The following is an 18,067-nucleotide window of genomic DNA, read 5'->3' as shown; positions in this document are numbered from 1 at the left end:
AAGGGGTAATGTGTGCTGTCAGTGGGAAAGTATATGCAATATGTTTGTACTGCACACACCAGGCGAGTGGATAGGAACATGTGGCCTTCGCCTCAGCAAAATCGCATTGGCATCTGTTTACCTCTCAGCTCTGTGGCACTGATGGTTTTGAGCTTAGAACATACAGAAGGCTTTATCTGTGGCCTAATTTACATTGCTGAATACAACTACTTGCATCAGAAATCGCTGTCCTAAATCTGAGTAGTTTTCTCCTTGGGATCAGTGGGAATGTGAATATTGTTCCAAGACTATGATGCCATTTTTTTGTTGTTGTGTTTTTTTTTTGCCCTTTAGGACTTAACAAACACAGAGCTGTGCTCTGTGAACTTTTTCTGTTATGTTTTGTTAAGAGTGAATCACCACAATCAGAGAAATGTGATTAAATATGAAAGAATTCAGGGCAGAAAGAAGGCACATGGGAAGTCAGTTCCATAAAGTATGTACACAGACGTGGATGTAGCAATTACAAGATGCTGAGAAATAGCCTTTCACCAAAGGTTTGCATATTTAGGCACTTATTCATGTTGCTCATTTGTAAGATCATATAATCTATTTGTTTTCAGGTTTTACCCTGTGCCTTTTACTCTCTACTTTGTTTTTAGATGTTTAGTGTAATATTGGCAATATTCCCTACCCCCTCCACAGAGCATGAAATTCATAATGCATCTTGCGGCCCTTAAAGTACGTGGTGTCAGTGTTCATGGTAGTTAACCAAACACTGTAAATTAATAATGGTATTTTGAAGACAGTCTGGTTCAAGAGAAAATATATAATACTCTCTTCATTTCAAAGTGGATTTGGGGGTATTTTGAGGACAGTATAGTAAATATTGTAATATTTAATTGTGGAAATAAACTGGACTTTGGGTGTTGAAAATTATTTTTCAGATGTTTTCTTTTCCTTGGCTAGTTCAAGAACAACTTCAGATTTGTCATGAGCTTGATCCTCAGTGAAGGAATTACTTTTAATCTGTGGATTTATAGGTGTAGTATTCAGTGCATGCCCACAGAGTGGTAAGTACCGTCTAGAATGAATGAAAAGGATAGTCCTTAGGGAGCCAAGGCTACTTATATGAGGCAGGCAACTGGTCTTTTTATTCTCATGTGACTTTTGTGTTGTATATGTGTGGGGTGTGTGTGTGTGTGTGTGTGTGTGTGTGTGTGTGTGTGTGTGCGCGCGTTTACATGTATGTATACACACACACACACAATGAATTTTTTGCTTATTTTTGTGAAAACCTTTAGGAGGGATACAGTGAATGTCTATTTGGGCTGTGATTATTATCACCTTTTCACTATGGATGCCTTGTCCCTCTCCCCACTTGGTTAAGATGGGCTTCTTGGAGAATGTGGGTGTTCAGAGATGGGGTGGGAGATTGTGAAAGACTCTCAAAGGGAGGTCATAACACATTTAAATCATGATTCTTAATCTGTTTCAGGTAGAAATTGTAACGCATACTGGACCCCACAGGCGGCTGTGGATGGGTCCACAGTTCCAGTTCAAAACCATCCATCCCTCAGGCCAAACCACAGTCATATCATCCAGTTCATCTGTGTTGCAGTCTCATGGTCCAAGTGATACTCCACAGCCCCTTTTGGATTTTGATACAGATGATCTTGATCTCAATAGTCTCAGGTAAGAAATAATTAGGGAGTTATTTGACTGGTTAACATGTTCATTTGTAACGAGCATCTTAGGTAACAATTCCATTTCCCCTTTGGCAGAGTATCATGTTGCAGAATATAGGCACTGTAAATCACATTCATTATTGTCGCTGGGGGTCTTATATGGGATCTCATCACATCCAATAAATATCTGTGTTTCCATCTAATATTCAGTACACCGCTTAAAGCCATCTCATTTTGTGATGTCTTACTCACTTTTCTAGCTGCTTAAAGTCTGATGATAGCCTCCTTTCCTGATCTTTCTGATCTTTCATCTTTCAACTAAACTGCATCTGTCCGAACCCTGCATATTTCTTCTTTTAGGCTTTAAAAGTTTTTGGATGAGAAAGTATTGATATAAATTCACTTATAGTTTATCATCTATCTATGTTTTTTTCATCAGCTATGTTCTCTGATCCTCACTCGTAAAATTCATAATACATGGTTTACAAAATAGTATGCTTTTTATTATTAGGGTTTTGGGGGTTTTTTAATGCAACTGAGAACTTTTTGACTTTTGCAGTTCAGGTTTGCTTAGCAGTTTAATTTGTTACACCAACTTTGACATATTTGGGTACAACAGACAATGAAGGGCCCAGTATAATGCACTATAATCTCAGTTTCCTTGTTTTCTCTTTTAGAAAAGTTTGGTAGTCTATCTTTGTTTGAATCTAAAATAGCCCTCTGGCCTTTTTCTTGCCTCTCTTTTTAAAAATTGTGGGAAAATATATCCCAATCAGATGTTGGAAATATGTTTTTCTCTACCTCTTTGTAAACATTGATAACAAGCCTTTATAACAAAGCAAAAGCTGTTGCAGAGGTGGATTAGGCCTAGATGTTTCTTCTTAAAGAATAATTTATATAATTGAACATGCCTTCTTTAATACATTTTTTAGTGTTTTATTGGGTTGTTGGAAAAGTCATGATGTATTTTTTCTATGTTTTTCGTTGCAAAAATGTGTCATGACTTTTCCGACAACCAAATAGTTTGCTTTGTATTTATTTATTTCTTCTGTACATTTCTTTTTTTTTTTTTTTTGGTCTAACATGTTTTCTTCCCCTTTCTAGATATTTCACCAAGATTTCACACAATAGTGACAATAGAGTGGGTGATAGACCAGTTTTCACTGGTAGCAATTGTAAAATATAAGTTTAGACAGTCAATCCATTTACAGGTAATCAAGCTACGTCAGCCCTCAACTTAGTGATTGAATTCACACTCGTAGTCATTCATGGTTATAAGTCATTCAGTTACTCAGATGTTAGTAATAATGCATTTAAATTAGATGACCCATAAGACTATATTTATTCTCTTTACTGAACTACTCACAAGGACACCTGCCTCCCCTTTTTTTCCTGAGGACTGTTACCTGCTATAAGACCCTGTCCCTTTTCCTTGGAGGACATCTCCAGCTCCTGTATATACAGCTCCGTTGCTTTGTTTTGTGGCCTCCTCCAGCTTTCTTAGTTACTCTTTACTTCAGACATAGTCCTCCATCTAAGATCTCTCTAACTTACTTCTTCAGACAATGCTACATTCCTGAAATCCTTCCAGAATGTTCCTCAAGGACTTTCCTTTTTCTTACACTAAAGAGCTCCCACTATTTGTCATCTAAATGACTTTAAATTGTTTATGTTTGATTAGAATATTGTCTTGTTTATTGGACACATATAAACTTTAGAAATCTTTGTATTGGGTCACAGGTTTATACATTTCTTTGGATTGCGCTTGTAATTTGTATTTAAGAATGTGAACGTGTTAACATTCTTAAAGAGCTGAGCCCCCATTAAAACCCAGTTTTGACAGGAAATTCAGCTTGGTCTCACATCATTTCCTGTCTCCAGTCTCATATAAGTGTCCTGTTTAGTACCATTTCCAGGCCACCATCCATTTAGAAATCCAACTATTTATAGTCTCTTCATTCATGATACTGTTACTCTATCCCGTCTCCTCATCCCTGTTTCTTCTATGTTTCTTTAGGATTCTATGCACAATGGCACTATGGCTGTTGGCCTTGCTTTCTCCTTTAAATTGGGAAGCCTCTGTTTCGATTTTTTTTTTGGCTCAACTGACCCAGGTCCCTGTCCTCTACCCGATAAGCTATCACTAAGAATTAAGTGGTGCTGTGGTAGTCTGCCTCCCTGTATTCTAACCAAAAAGGGGAAGAGGCAGGTATAATGTCGATTGTCGTATATCCATAAGGGAACCAGGCATGGCTTAACCGCATAAGTAGCTCCTTAATGTGAAAAAGGTCAATGAAATATTTATTAGTAGACCTGAAAAATAGATAATGTAAAATAATCTGTGATACAAAGCCTTGCTTGGTATTCAAGATTAGCTCTTGAGACATTGGTTACATTCATTTTATTTATTTATTTACTTATTTATTTCTAGTCAGTTAACACATCCATCAGCTCATATCCACCAGCTCACATATATAGTGATTTTTGGGTAAAAACATTTAAGATCTACTCTCTTAGCTAATTTCAATGATATAATACAGTGTTATCAACTATTGTTGCTCTGTTAAATACATTATGACTTCAGGCCTTATTCATGTTGTTTTGTTTCAATCAACACATAATTCACATAACATAAAATTCACTGTACAGACTCAGTTGTTTTCAATATATTCAACATCCCTACTATATAATTCCAGAATACTTCCATCACCCCCTACCAGTTTTTGTTTTATTTTTGTCCTTTTTTGTGTGTATGTGGAAAAATTTCAAGCATATGCAAGTAAACATATGTTAAGTTAAAGAGAGTAATAGAATAAACACCCATGTATTAACATTTGTCACCCAGCTTCAACAAATCAATTCTTGGCTAGTCTTGTTTCATCTATAGCAGTGTCCACACCTCATCTGAAACTCTGGATTATTCAGAAACTCCAATATAAATTGAATTAATAAGAGGGAATTTATTAGCCCACGTAAGTTGTTTAGAGCAAGCGGGGCCTTTACTTTGGTTGAACTGATCATATCGAAAAGGCTAGTGTCTTGTTTCTCCTACGAACCAGAAAAACATCTTTTGCAGAAACTTCAAATAAGCTGCCCTGGCCCAAAACTTCTTTAGGCCTACCCATCCCAAAGCTAATTAATCTCTGGGCTGATCGGATTACCAGGACTGGTTTAGAAAACAATCTGGGGTGAACGAATATTGGGTAGCATGCCATATTGTCCACTGTAGCAGCGATGAGTGTTTGTATATCAACATTTCCAATTTACAGTACTCGATCAAATGCCTTGTCCTTTACCTCCCTCCCATTTCTTTCTTTCATATAACAAATACACACACTTTAAACTGTGCTGTCAACAACTACTCTTTTTCTGCTGTCCATACGTGACATTTCAGGCTTCCATAATCTGCCCCATGATGCTTACCAATCTCTTATCTTCCACCAGTGTCCACTATGGACTCTGTGCTTCAGCCAAATCATGCTCCTCAGGATGCATTGCACTTGACATGTTCAGTTACAAACCCAAGGGTCCGCTTGTTCTAGCACTGTGCTTACAGGGCACTTATTCCTCTGCATACATACATATCCTACTCTCGTATGCAGATGCAATTCTTGTTACAGCTCCACAAAGTCTCGATCTGCCGTGGACCATTCAGTCATTCCTCCATTTCCTCGTTCTGAGCTTTTCAGACTTACTTCATTCATTTTCACACGTTAGTTTTCTTTTGCATCAGTTCAAGTGCTATACCATGTATGCGTATCTGCACATAGACTTTGTATGTCATGTTTTGTTTCTGCTTGTTCTTAGAATAATACTGACATGTGATTAATATTCACCACATACTTATTGAATAAACACATTACCAAAATGCATGCCTATATTGTTATAACAAGTTTTTATTCCTCTAAGTTGCTTGGGACTCTCAAGATCTTTTTTTGTCATATAGATAATTTTAATGTTAATATTAATCTAACACAGCTAGAAATAGACTCTTGGCATTTATACATTTACCATTTGTAAGCAAATTGAAATTATATATAGTACATTGTAGTTTTGCTGAGACTGTAATTGATTCTTACATGCTAATTGGTAATTTTCTGGAGGTAACTCAGGTAGTAGTGATTGGCTAAACGCCTAGCAGTCACATCCCAACACAGCTTTGTAAAGTTGTGCTTGCTGTCATATATGAAGGAATTTTCATTGAGGATTTTAAGGAAGTTACTAAAACTTTTGTATCTAGAGTTGCTGCCTTTTATGGAAGGCATTACTAGCTATGGCACCGTTTATCAATTAGAGGATTCTCAAAACTCTTCATGTTTGTCCCTTGCAACTTGCCAAAGGTTTTGCTACAAAGTATTTTGTTTCTTCTCCCATTCTACTTAATTTATTTCTTTAAATTAATGTCAATTTTTCAATTCCTTACTTAAAATCTATTGAATAGCATACAAAGAGAAGAAGGGGTTGGAGTGTACCGAATGTTTGCTGGGCTTTTCTCCTTGTACAAGCGTTAGGGACTGAACTCCCCTGTTTGTGTTATTTGAGAATGAATGTTTCTTTAATGGATTGGGCTATTCCACCATTCCTGATTTAAGGCCTGTTGTAGCAAGCGACAGTTTCGATGCCAGTAACATATGTGAATTAAATTAAATTGCATTGCAGGATCCAGCCGGTCCGCTCTGACCCAGTCAGCATGCCAGGGTCATCCCGTCCAGTCTCTGATCGAAGGGGACTTTCCACCGTGATTGATGCTGCCTCAGGTAGAAAACCACCTCCAAAATGTTTATTGGGTAGCTCCGTGCATTTTTTATTTCTTTTCTTGCACAGTGTAAAACAGGATTTTTTTTTTTGCCTTCTTCGTTTTTTGTTTGTTTAGTTTTGTTTGGGTGTGTGTGTGTGTGTGTGTGTGTGTGTGTGTGTGTGTGTGTGTGTTGCTAAACAATGCCATGCATTTAAATGTTGTTAAGGTTGGTGAATGATGTGGTGGAGTTGGCACTTGATTAAATGTAATGAACACAGTATTGAAGGCTACAGGGTTGATGACTGCTTTGCCTTTGATCTCTCAAATGTGGAGAAGCGACCTTGACAGAGAACGTAAATACAATATATGGATTCAATTTACTCAACCTGTTGAGTATCAAAGTGCCTGATCTGTGGAAGTAGAGTCCAAATGCTGTGGCTTAAATGGTTTTATTATTGAAAGCATAAAGTTTAGAAATTCATTAACTTAACTCTAGTCTATCTATCACAGTTATTAACTTCCTATCCTTGGAATCAAGCCACGAATATGTGTCATTAGTACCTCCAAGTAGATCTCTGCCTTGGTAGGTGAGAGTTTCTACATTAGTCTTGTAAAAACTGTTTTCTGCCAGGTCTGCCAAGTAATAGAACTGTTGGTAATAATTTTCTCATCTCTAAATGCAGTGATAAAAAATATAAGGACAGTGATGCTTTATATTATGGTACAGCTGTGGAGCATCTGAAGATAACATACAGCAGGGTTTCATCAAAATGAGTCTCTTACAAGTAGAATTATTAAATACTTGGCATTAGTCAAACAGTTGAGTCAGAGAGGATTTTAATCTATAGCAATTTCGAAATCTGTAGAGACTGCTGATTTGATTGGGGCTTAAACTGTGAAAGAAAATGGAAACAAACACAAAACTGATTTGTGAAGGTCACTTTTAAAAAACCAAAGCTTCTGTTTCTGATTCTGTCTCTGGATGGATTTTGAAGTTTGAAAGCTAATGCCCTTTGTACATCTTCTTAGCGTTCTGATTTTTTTTTTTTTTTGGTCTGGCGGATTGCACGGTTTGTCTGATTGAGCTGTCACATCCAGAGCAGTACCTTTATTTTTAATGTAGACTGTTACTTTAGAGGACTCATACTTGTTCCTCTTGCTTTGACTTGGCAACCACGGTTGTCGCCTGGACACAAGCACAGAAATGTGTCAAGTCTCTATCCTTGCTTCCCCGCACTGAATGAGATATTGAGATAGGTGACGTAACCAATAAATCTTCTTGATTGTTTCAATCTGAGAATGCCAACAGATCCTGCTCATCTGGAATTATCATTTACAATTGTGAGTCCTGGAAATGATGTGTTTTAACCAGAAGTATTTTATTCAAAATTATAGTGGTAGACTTTGTTGGTTTTTTTTTTTTAACATTCTTAAACTGCTATATTATTAATGTTTTAGAGCCAGATGACTAGTTACCAGACAAGTGAAATGCATGTCACTAAAGCATTTGCCACGTGTGTTATTACAAGTTGCCATCATCAATGCTGTAGTCTGGGGTGATCCTGCATATTTATCATGCAGCACTATCTTAGCTCTTTGTCAAGTTATCTCTTGCCACAGAGAGGAACATCTACAACCATAGTTTTGTTTAACTCTGTTGCAGAAGAGTTTTCAAGTTGACGTTTGAATAAGGAATTTCGTCTTTGCCCTTGGCTTGCTTACATTTCCATCAGAGAAATATCACAGGAGATTCGAGGATGTTGTCCTACAGCTCTGAGCCTCTGCCTGAAAGCACCAATCTTTTGTGTAGAGAAAGGACTTCATGGTGACTAAGCTCGATTGTTACTTTTCTAGGACTATTTTCATTCCAGAAAACCATAGTTCCCCTTCTGAAAGACATTCAGAGCAATGAGATGCGTGTGCTACTTTTCGCTAAATTGGAGCTAAAGAAACCCCATAGATGAGGAACTGGACTTTTAAGCATATTTCTCTTCCTCTCAAATGGTTTGGACCCCTTTTGTTCCACACATTATTTTAAGGGAGTGACTAATGTTTTGTTGGGGAAACTCCATCTGTTTTATTTGATAGGACCACCAGTGTAACGGTCTTACTTTTCGATATTGATCTTTAACATGGCAGAGGCTAAATGGTTTGGATTCTTTATGAAAAGAAGTTTATGGCAAAATTCTGTTCTAGATTCTTCTGTTATGAAGAGTCTAATAAATGTATGTAATTGCTCCTGAACCAGAAAGTGCTTCTCTGGTTATGGCCCAGGCATTGGCGTCAGCTGCATAGTATGAATATGCTTATTTGGAGGCTTTGTTAAAAAATATGACCAGTGTGGCGCCTCCTCTGATGGGGCTTCATTGCTTTGTCTTACCTTCAAGCAATTTATACGACTAAATGTGTTGTCTTTTTAATTGTTCCTGTGGCACATTTTATAGCTGTCCCTCTAGTCTAGTGACAGCTCTTGCTCTGTCTAAACTAGCAGTGATATAATTATCTTCCATACAATTACTTTTCAGAGCCACAGAATTACAAAAATTTAATGCGATACAATTAAATCTTTTGACAATTGTAATACTCTTCAAAGTGACAGTATTTTATTTTAATCTTGGGTCTGCATGATATGTTTTGGATATCTACATATTAATCTGGCAATGCTATTCTGTTGAAATCCAAAGAGATCAGCAGAAAGTTGTAGCACTTTTGCTAAGAAATATTTTTTTCCACAATTTCTTGATTATCTAGTATATCTGCTTCACTCCTCCACATAGAACACATTTCTTAAAATACATGTTTTTTATTTATTAACTTGAGTGATTTTGGCACAGTGTAAATTCTATGCTTTTAGATACCTGGGAACTAGCTTCTCACTCTATATAAATATGTGTATTTTAGACTCAGCTGATCTATAATTGCTTTATAAGTAGGTGTTATTCCCATAAAATGTTTCATCTGATCTTTGGTGATTCAAAAGATACTATCCTACTTAAGATTTTGAATTTAGATAATTCCTTTCATGACTAAAGAGAAGACTGTTCTAGAAATGGACTTGATAGAATTTTACCCTTACACACAAGAACCCAGAAATAATGGAATTCGAAGGAACTGCTTCATTTTTTTCTCTGTCCAACTAATTAACATCAATGTCTCTGAATTGTACACAGTGTTGCTAGACAAAGCACTGCATGGATTGCTTACCTTTTATTTTCCCTCTGTAATTTCTTTTGGTTAGGCATCTAAGAATTTCTTCCCATTGTTTGTCCTTTATAACGTGTGTCCTTTTGATAAAGGTATAGGACCTCTGAAGAGAAAATAGAAGATAGCTGTCAATGTCCTATTCAAACTTTGTTTCTCTCGTTGGTGACCGATGCTCTTGTTCCAAGATTGTAGGCCCTGCCTGTTGGATAACTTAATAACAACTCTAGTTGCTTTTGAGTCACCCTCACAAAGAACCTAGAACGATCTGGTTTATCCTAAGTTTGTTTGTCCTGGTTTGTAGTTTGACTAGGGAAATTGATGTTTACCAAGAAAGAACTCAAAACAACTGAGTCTTAAAGACAAACTTAGCCCTGGCTCGCATGAAGTGCAGACATCTTTTGTCAAACTCTACTAAAGTAAACATTTTATAGAGAAAAGTGTTATTAGAAGTGGTGAGAGCAGCCTTTATGTACATTCCTGCGGAAGGTGACAGAAGGAGAAGGAAAATGTGACAGATAAGTAAAACGAGTTTTTGTCCTTTAGAGCAGGCTTTGATACATGAGGTATTTAGTGTGTTACATCAAGCATTTATTACATGAGGCAATAAATCGGGACAAAGTTACAGACCTGGTATTTATTGTTATTCTTGACTCTAGAGAAATACTATTTTTGTGTATAATTGAAGTAATCTAAATAATTTCTAAGCAATTAATTAATTCAGGAGAAAATTTCTCAGCACCCAGTTTTTCCCAGTATCAACATAATTTGTTTACTGAAGAAAATTATGCACTTAAAAATTCAAACTGGTTTGATTTGATTGATTTTATGATACGATTTGTGCTTGTTTTATGTTTTTGGCATTCAGGGCATCAGAGCTTTTAAACAAACAATACTTATTATTAGAGAATTTCTATAGGGTAGGCAACAAGATCATTAGAGCAGTCAAATCTCTGCTGGAGGGACATTCTTATAGAACCATACTCTTACCTTGCAGAGATTTTTCTGATGCACTAGGGGAAGAATATTCTTTTTTTTTTTTTTTTTGCTGAGACATCCTGCCCCCTGTTGGCTCAGCGGCAGCTCAGCTTGGGCCGGGACTCGAACCGCTGTTGCTCAGAGCTCACACTCTTGAGCGAGCTCTTAACCAACTGAGTCACTCAGCCAGCCTGGGGAAGAATATTCTTAACGGTTATATTTCACTATAGCTACAGTTGCCATTCCAATCTGAGGCAGACAAACTTAGTCACTGTATCTTTTTTTATCATCATTAAATTTATTGGGGTGACATTGGTTAGTAAAATTATATAGGTTTCAAGTGTACAATTCTATAATACATCATCTATATATTACATGTGTATCCACCACCCAGAGTCAGCTCTCCTTCCATCGTCATATATTTGACCCCCTTTACTCTCTTCTATCCCCCTCCCCGCTTACCTTCTGGGAACCACTGAACTGTTGCCTGTGTCTATGAGTTTTTGTTTGTTTGTTTTTTGTCTTGTTTGTTTGTTGCTTTCAGTTTTATATGCCACATATGAGTGAGTCACTGTATCTTAAAGCCATCAGAGACAAGAGATACTGGTAGTAAGAAACACCATTCAGTCCACCATGGTGAGGCCACTTAGCTCCATGATTTTAAAGCTGTAGCTGTGTGACAGAAACCGTGACGGTATAATCATGGTCTTGAACTTTTGCTGAAACCTTCCACAAGTCATGTCTAACTACCTATCCATTCTTCTGCATCCTTAAAACAATTTAAGGTTTTCTATGCAAAAAATTGTTTCACCTTTCTAGGGCAGGGATGTGTTCAAATTATTGCCTAAAATAATTCCCAGATATAAAGGTTATAAAGTTCTTTGGAAATATGTCTTTGAATAAACAATATGGTTTTCGTTTAATAGAGTTCCAGATAGTCTTTGTGATTATAAGGTGTCGAAAACTGCAGGCATTCTTGTACCTTGGGTATTTACAGCCTATGTGGGATCAGTAAGAGGATTATGGATGAGGGTGAAATTAAAAGAAGGCTTAGTCTTGACCTGTGAACAGTCCCTCAGAGGGGAAAACAGAGGTCAGCCATTTTACTTTGACACTATTTATACTTGAAACAGTAAATATTCAAACTCAGATATGAAGATTGGGTTTCTTGTTTTGTTTTTTTTAGAAATGAGGATTTTTATGCATCATTTCAACTCTAATGAATACCTACTGTCTGTGTAGAATCAAAAATTAGAGATTAAGAACATAGGGAAAGACTTGATTTGCCTATCAGGAATGCTCTGAGCCACATGGCTCTCCTGATTTAAATATTCCTCTCATTCTTCTTTCTAATATTTATAGGATGTTAGAAGATGAAATTCAAGTTAACAGTGTGGAAAAATTTAGCTCAGCACAATTAAGAAACAAATGGTTGCCCCACTTGAAGATGAAGAAACTGTAAACAGAAGTAGAAGAAGCTGTTGGGAAAGTTTTTTTCTGATGACACATTGCTTCTTGGAATAAATCTTTGTGTCAACTAAAACCTTGCCTTGGCTTTCTCTATTGCAAGCACCGAGCTCTTGACATGACTTTAAGTCTTTCCTAAGCATTTTGAGAAGGAATTGATGGAATTCTCCCTACTGTTGATATACCAGGGTACCACATATTTACATGGGACTTTTTGGCCGAAAGACTCAGCGTCTCCTTTTCTGTACCTTTATTACTACATTTTTAATACGAGGCTGGACTGTTTATGTAGTCTGTTGCCTGAGACTGTGGTGGCAGAGGGACAATATTGGGGGCAGTATTAGCATTTGTTTAAGTCTGAACCAGGAATTCCATTTGTCTTAGTGACATTAGTGTCAAACTGTTAGTGCCACACTATTTTAAATTGTGTCCGAGAGCCTGAGAGGCTTATGCTTATAGGTGTCATCTATAAACTTAGAAACAAACAAAAGAGGCTCTCTCCCTTGAATATGGAAGCCCAGCGAGCAATTAAAAAGCAGCCTGGGACCTCACCCGGGCAACTAGTCAGAGCCAGAGCTCGCGATATTTCCCTGGATATTGTTGAAAACTGTCAGAGAAAAAGCTAAAGCAAATAATCAAAGTGAAAATAATGATACCCAGGAAAAGTCTTGTTTGGGGGCGCTAAGTGTAGTGGAAAGAATAGTGACTTTTGAATCTTTGATTCTAGTCTCTGCTCTGCCTATAACTGTCTGCTTGGCAAATTGCTTCCAAATCCAAAGCTTTCTGCCATAAAATAAGGGAATCGAAGTAGGTTATTTCCAGATTTCCTTCTAGCTTGAAAAATTGATGAGTTGGTACTTTGGATTGCTTTTGAAGAATTTTTTTTAAATTAGGGTATAATGTACATATAGCAAAATTGCATGGATCTTAATCATATAGTTTGTTGAATTTTTATACCCATGTAATCACCACTCAGATCAAAATTAGAATATCGCCATCATTCAAGAACGTTCCCTTTGGCCCCTTCCTGGTATATGACCTTTGACCTCAAGATTACCACTCTGACTTTCATCATTGTAGATTAGCTTTATCTGTATTGAACTTAATGTAAATGATATCATTCTGTATCTATTCTTTTGTGTCTGGCTTCTTTTACTGAATGTTTTTGAGATTCATCTGGGTGTTACATATGTCACTAGTTCATTTTTTTTTTAATTGCAGTGCAGTGTGAATATAACAGTTTATGTATCCATTATCCTGTTGTTTTCAGTTTTGGGCTTACCATGAATAAAGATGCTATAAACTTTCCTGTACACGTCTTTTTTTTTTTCTTTTTTGCATATGCATTTATATGTTTTGGGCACATACCTATGACTAGAATTGTAATCTCACAAGGTAGGCCTGTGTTTAGCTTTATTAGAAACTGCCAAGAAAGTATTCCAAACGACTATACTATTTATTATTCTTAACAGCAACATATGAGCTATTCTAGGGAATATAAACTGGTTTTAATTTGCTTTTCTCTGATGAATACTGATATTGAGCACCTTGAGTATACTTAACTGGTCATTTGGATGTCTTCTTTTGTAACGAACTTCTGATGTCTTTCACCATTTTTTATTGGGTCTGTTGTCTTCATTGAATTTCAGTTCTTTAAGTATTATGGATGTAGGTCTTTTGTCATATATTTTACAAATATTTCCTTTCAGTTTATTGCCTTTTTACTTCCTTAGTGGTGTTCTTGACAGCAGTAGTCCAATTTTTCCATTGTTTTATCCTATTATGTTTAGCACACAAAATATTTCCCTTTTGCTGGTATTGAAGTGATGCTTTCTCTAGTAATTATATAGTTTGGGCCTTTGCATTTAGGTCTAGGATCCTTTTCTGATTATTTTTTATTATGATTACAGGCAAGAGTCTGTTCAGTTTCTTTCACACAGATATCCAGTTGTTCGAGCACTATTTATCAAAAAGATAGGCCTTTCCCCCAATGAATTTCATTGATGCCTTTTTAAAATATCACATTTTTCCTGGATTCTCTATTCTGTGCCATTGATAAATATATATATATATATATATATATATATATATATATAAGTTTAGTGAGTTTTAAAATCTAACAGTTTACTTTCTCCACTTGTGTTTTTTATGTATATCTTGGCTATTCTAGCTTCTTTGCTTTTCCATGCACGTTCATATGTACGTACAAGTGCATTTCAGTGGTTCATGGTGGCCCTCGGACCTTTGGAAGTCCCCAAGAAACTTTCAAGGGGCCCGTGAGAGAAAACTGTTTTATAATAATATGAAGTCATTATTTGCCTTTTTAAAACTACTGTGTTGACATTTAGTACAGATGATGATGAAGCAATGGTAGGTAAAACTGATGGCCACTTAGTGTAGTAAACGCAGTGGCACCAAACTACACTTGTAGTCAGTTCTACTCACAGTTTAAAAAGACAAACAACTATAATTCTTAAGAATGTCTTTGATACAATAAAAATACTTAATTTTATTAAATTATAAAAATTTTTAAATGTAATAAATTAATTTTATTCAATTTTGTTGCTTGTGTGCTTCTTTTTAATATTCTGTGTATCACCATGAAATTGATGCATGATAGTTCTCCTGAGGAAATGCACTCATGTGATTGTTGTGAACTGACCTAGTGGCTGTTTTCATGAAAAACCATTTTACTTCAAAGAACAACTGACAAACTGTGTTGATTCAGACAGGGTATTTGACTCAAATTTTCTCAAAAAATAAAGTAAGCCTGTCCCTTCAAAGAAAACAACTGACAATATTTATTACCAGTGATAAAATTCTAGGCTTCAAGTGAAAATTGGAAACTGGGAAACCATGAATTCACATGGATCTGCCACTGCCTGCTTAACAGGTTCCCAATAGTTAAAGACATTTTTGATGAGCTAGGTGGTGGTGATATTAACTAATGTGATGTTTTTATATTGTATAATAAAATAAATCAACATTTGGAAGATCGACTGTATTTTCCAAATGACCAATTTTATGCTATTAGAAAATTATGGATGGGTGATGGACTCATTCCAATGGTAAGATAGGAAAAAGAATTTTAATATAACACAGTACATAAGTTAATTGATATAGTTTTAGATATCATTGTAACTAACTTGTCAGGTGTCTTATCGAAGAAGAATATCCTCAGAATCTGAAAAGACTCAGAATCTGAATACGCTCCATTCTCTTCTAATTACATTTTTGAGTGAGGCCAACTTGCCTTCACCTATTTCAATGAAAACAACATATCACAACAGATTGAATGCATAAGCTGATATGAGAATCTCCCTATTGTCTATTACAAAGGTTTCTCCCCCCCCCCAAAGTAAAAAGGTTATTCTTCTCATTATTTTTTAGTTTGGAATTTTTTAATAAAAATTTCATTTATGTTAATACATGAAGGGTTTCTTATTGTTATTTTTTTAAATGAGTTAGTAGATTAATGTCTTCAGTGATGATAGATATCACACACATAAACCAAAGCTCTTTGGAGTTCTCAATTTTTAAGGGCACAAAGCGGTCCTGTTTCAAAAAATGTTTGAAAACCAATGAAATATGAAATATATATATGACCTCACATAAACACATAGATTCATTAAATACATTTTCATCTCTACAGAAATTTAGAAGAGATTTGATTGTGATTTCATTGCATCTGTAGATCAAATTTGGGAGAACCTGACATCTTATAAATATTAAATCTTCTAATACATGAGCTTTTTATAGCTGTCCATTTATTTAGGCTTCTTTAATTTCTCCTATTTGGTGTTTTGGTGCTATTATAAATAGTATTTTATTTCATTTTTCAGGGTTTTTTTAATAGTATGTAGAATACAATTTTTTTTTGTATATTGAACATGTATTGAGACCTTTATTCATTCTAGTAGTTTCCTTTGAATTTTCTAAATTCATTTATTAATTCTAGTAGATTCCTTTGAATTTTCTACTATGCCATCATGTTATCTGCAAATAAATATGGTTTTATTCCTTTCCAATCTTTATACCTTTTTTCTTTTTTCTCCTTATTGTACTTGCTTAGATCTCCAGTACAATGTTGGAAAGAAATGATGATGTTGAGCATTTTTGTCTTCCTAATCTTAGAGGGAAATGTTTAATATTCCACTATTAAATATAATGTTAGATATATATATATTTTTAATGAAAACCTACATTCCTACTTTTTATCATTCTTATATTGGAAATCCTACATTCTTATATTTTACCATTTCTTTATTGGAATGAGGAAAAGATGGACAAAATCCATAAAAGAACCAAACTGACATTCTATAGGCTTAACACTTACTGAATGCAGAAGAAGAAATGATCAGAGACTCAAAAACAAGTAAATAATTATCAAAACTCAAGCAGAGAGGAAAAATAATGAAATAAAACAACTCAGTTTGAGAAGTGTGAGGGTAATATTAAACTGTCTAACATGTGTAGGTGTTACATGTGGATGACAAGAAGGAGAGAGAATAGGGCAAAAGAAATAAATGAAGGGCTGAGAATTTTCCAAAATTAATTAAAGATATAATCTCAAATTTCAACAAGCTATTTATCCCAATTAGAATAAATACAAAGAAAACCATACCTAGATGTATCTGAGTCAAACTGTTGAAATCTAAAAATCATAAAGCGATTTTAGTAAGCCTACTATGGCTGTTAATTTCTTAGGTTCGTATTGGGGTGAGGATTTAGAGTTTTGATTCTAAATTAGAGTGATTTTTATTTTAAGTTTCTTTGGCAGTATGAAATCCTTTGTCTCCCAGTAATCTATGAGGAATCTTAAGATGTTTGTTTGTTTGTTTGTTTGTTTGTTTGTTTGTTTGTTTGTTTGTTTTTAAAAGGTAAAAGATATGGGAAACCAGTATTTATTGATAAATAATTATGTGCCCAACACTGTGCTAGGTGTTTTCACATGGTGCATCTCATTTAATCATATTTCATTAGAATCACAAGATCATCTCAGAAATATGCAAAGAGTGGGACCTAAGATACCCAGGTCCTGATACTTAGACTTACTTAAAGTGCATTATTGTGACACCTCAGATAAGTCCAAACCTCTTTTTATCCTGCCTGATCAAATATTCATTTCAGAACACTGTATGCTGAAATGAGCCATGTGGGAGTTGAAGAGAATCAACTATTCAGGTGGTGAAAATGTGTGAATGCAGCTGGCAGATGAAGTTCCAGTATGATGACTTCCCAGCTTGTCATTATTGCTTCAGGCAACAACTGACAGGCCTGACTGGTCATTGGCTTTCCATTTCTGGCATTGATAGGACTGAAAATTCTTAGTGTCACACATACTTAAAAGCTGCCCCTGTTATTATGGATACAAACTTCGCTGGAGGGTCCTTTTTGCATAGAGATGTAATCAATATGGTCTAGAGTTCTTGACCTGAACCTATAATTATCTGGACATTATAAAGGTGGCTTGTTGTTACAGAAAATGCTTGCTTATATTCAGGACTTTGGGGCTAAGCTGTGAATAGAGAGAAGAAAAATAGAGGCTTTGTTCTTCTTTCCATACTTGATAGTCTTTGAAAGGCTATCATAATAATCACAGAACAGGGTATTCTTATAGGATAAGTACATTGTATCTTTAGGATTCGGGGTGCTGAAGTTTAAATCTCAACTCTGATGCTATCCTGATAACCTGCAAAAGTTGTGACTTGAATGTTATCCTGCAAAAGTTGTGACTTGAATGTTATGCAGGTTGTGATTGGGATTTTTTGAATACCAAAATGGAATGTTTTTTCATTGATCCAAATACCTGGATTTGAAGTGCCGCTTTAAATAATAACCCATTTGAATTTGATCGTTTTCTTTAGCTAAATATATGCTGAAAAAAAGAAATTGGGTAAGCAGATATTAATGGCATCCATGATCCATAGTCAAGAGTGAGTAGGAGATGACACTGGTAGCAATTCTTCAGTCACTATTTGTGCCAATGCATTTAAGTATGTTGTAATTGAGATTA

General features: G+C 35.5%; 1 protein-coding gene across 12 annotated transcripts in view; it reads left to right on the top strand.

Moving 5' to 3' along the window:
* The window catches only part of BCAS3 (BCAS3 microtubule associated cell migration factor), a 574,404-nt gene that overhangs the window by 309,881 nt on the left and 246,456 nt on the right, over positions 1-18,067 (top strand). For 11 of the 12 annotated variants that reach the window (XM_019636670.1, XM_019636667.1, XM_019636663.1 and 8 more), the window contains 2 exons: positions 1,478-1,674; positions 6,327-6,424. In XM_019636670.1, coding sequence (XP_019492215.1) covers positions 1,478-1,674; positions 6,327-6,424 — 295 coding nt within the window. Of the gene's footprint in view, positions 1-1,477; positions 1,675-6,326; positions 6,425-11,946; positions 13,365-18,067 lie in introns of those variants that run through there. The other variant, XM_019636672.1, reaches the window with a different exon arrangement.

The sequence above is a fragment of the Hipposideros armiger genome, unplaced genomic scaffold, assembly GCF_001890085.2.
Source record: "Hipposideros armiger isolate ML-2016 unplaced genomic scaffold, ASM189008v1 scaffold_29, whole genome shotgun sequence".
Taxonomy (NCBI): domain Eukaryota; kingdom Metazoa; phylum Chordata; class Mammalia; order Chiroptera; family Hipposideridae; genus Hipposideros; species Hipposideros armiger.
This window is presented reverse-complemented; position numbering and strand designations above follow the sequence as displayed.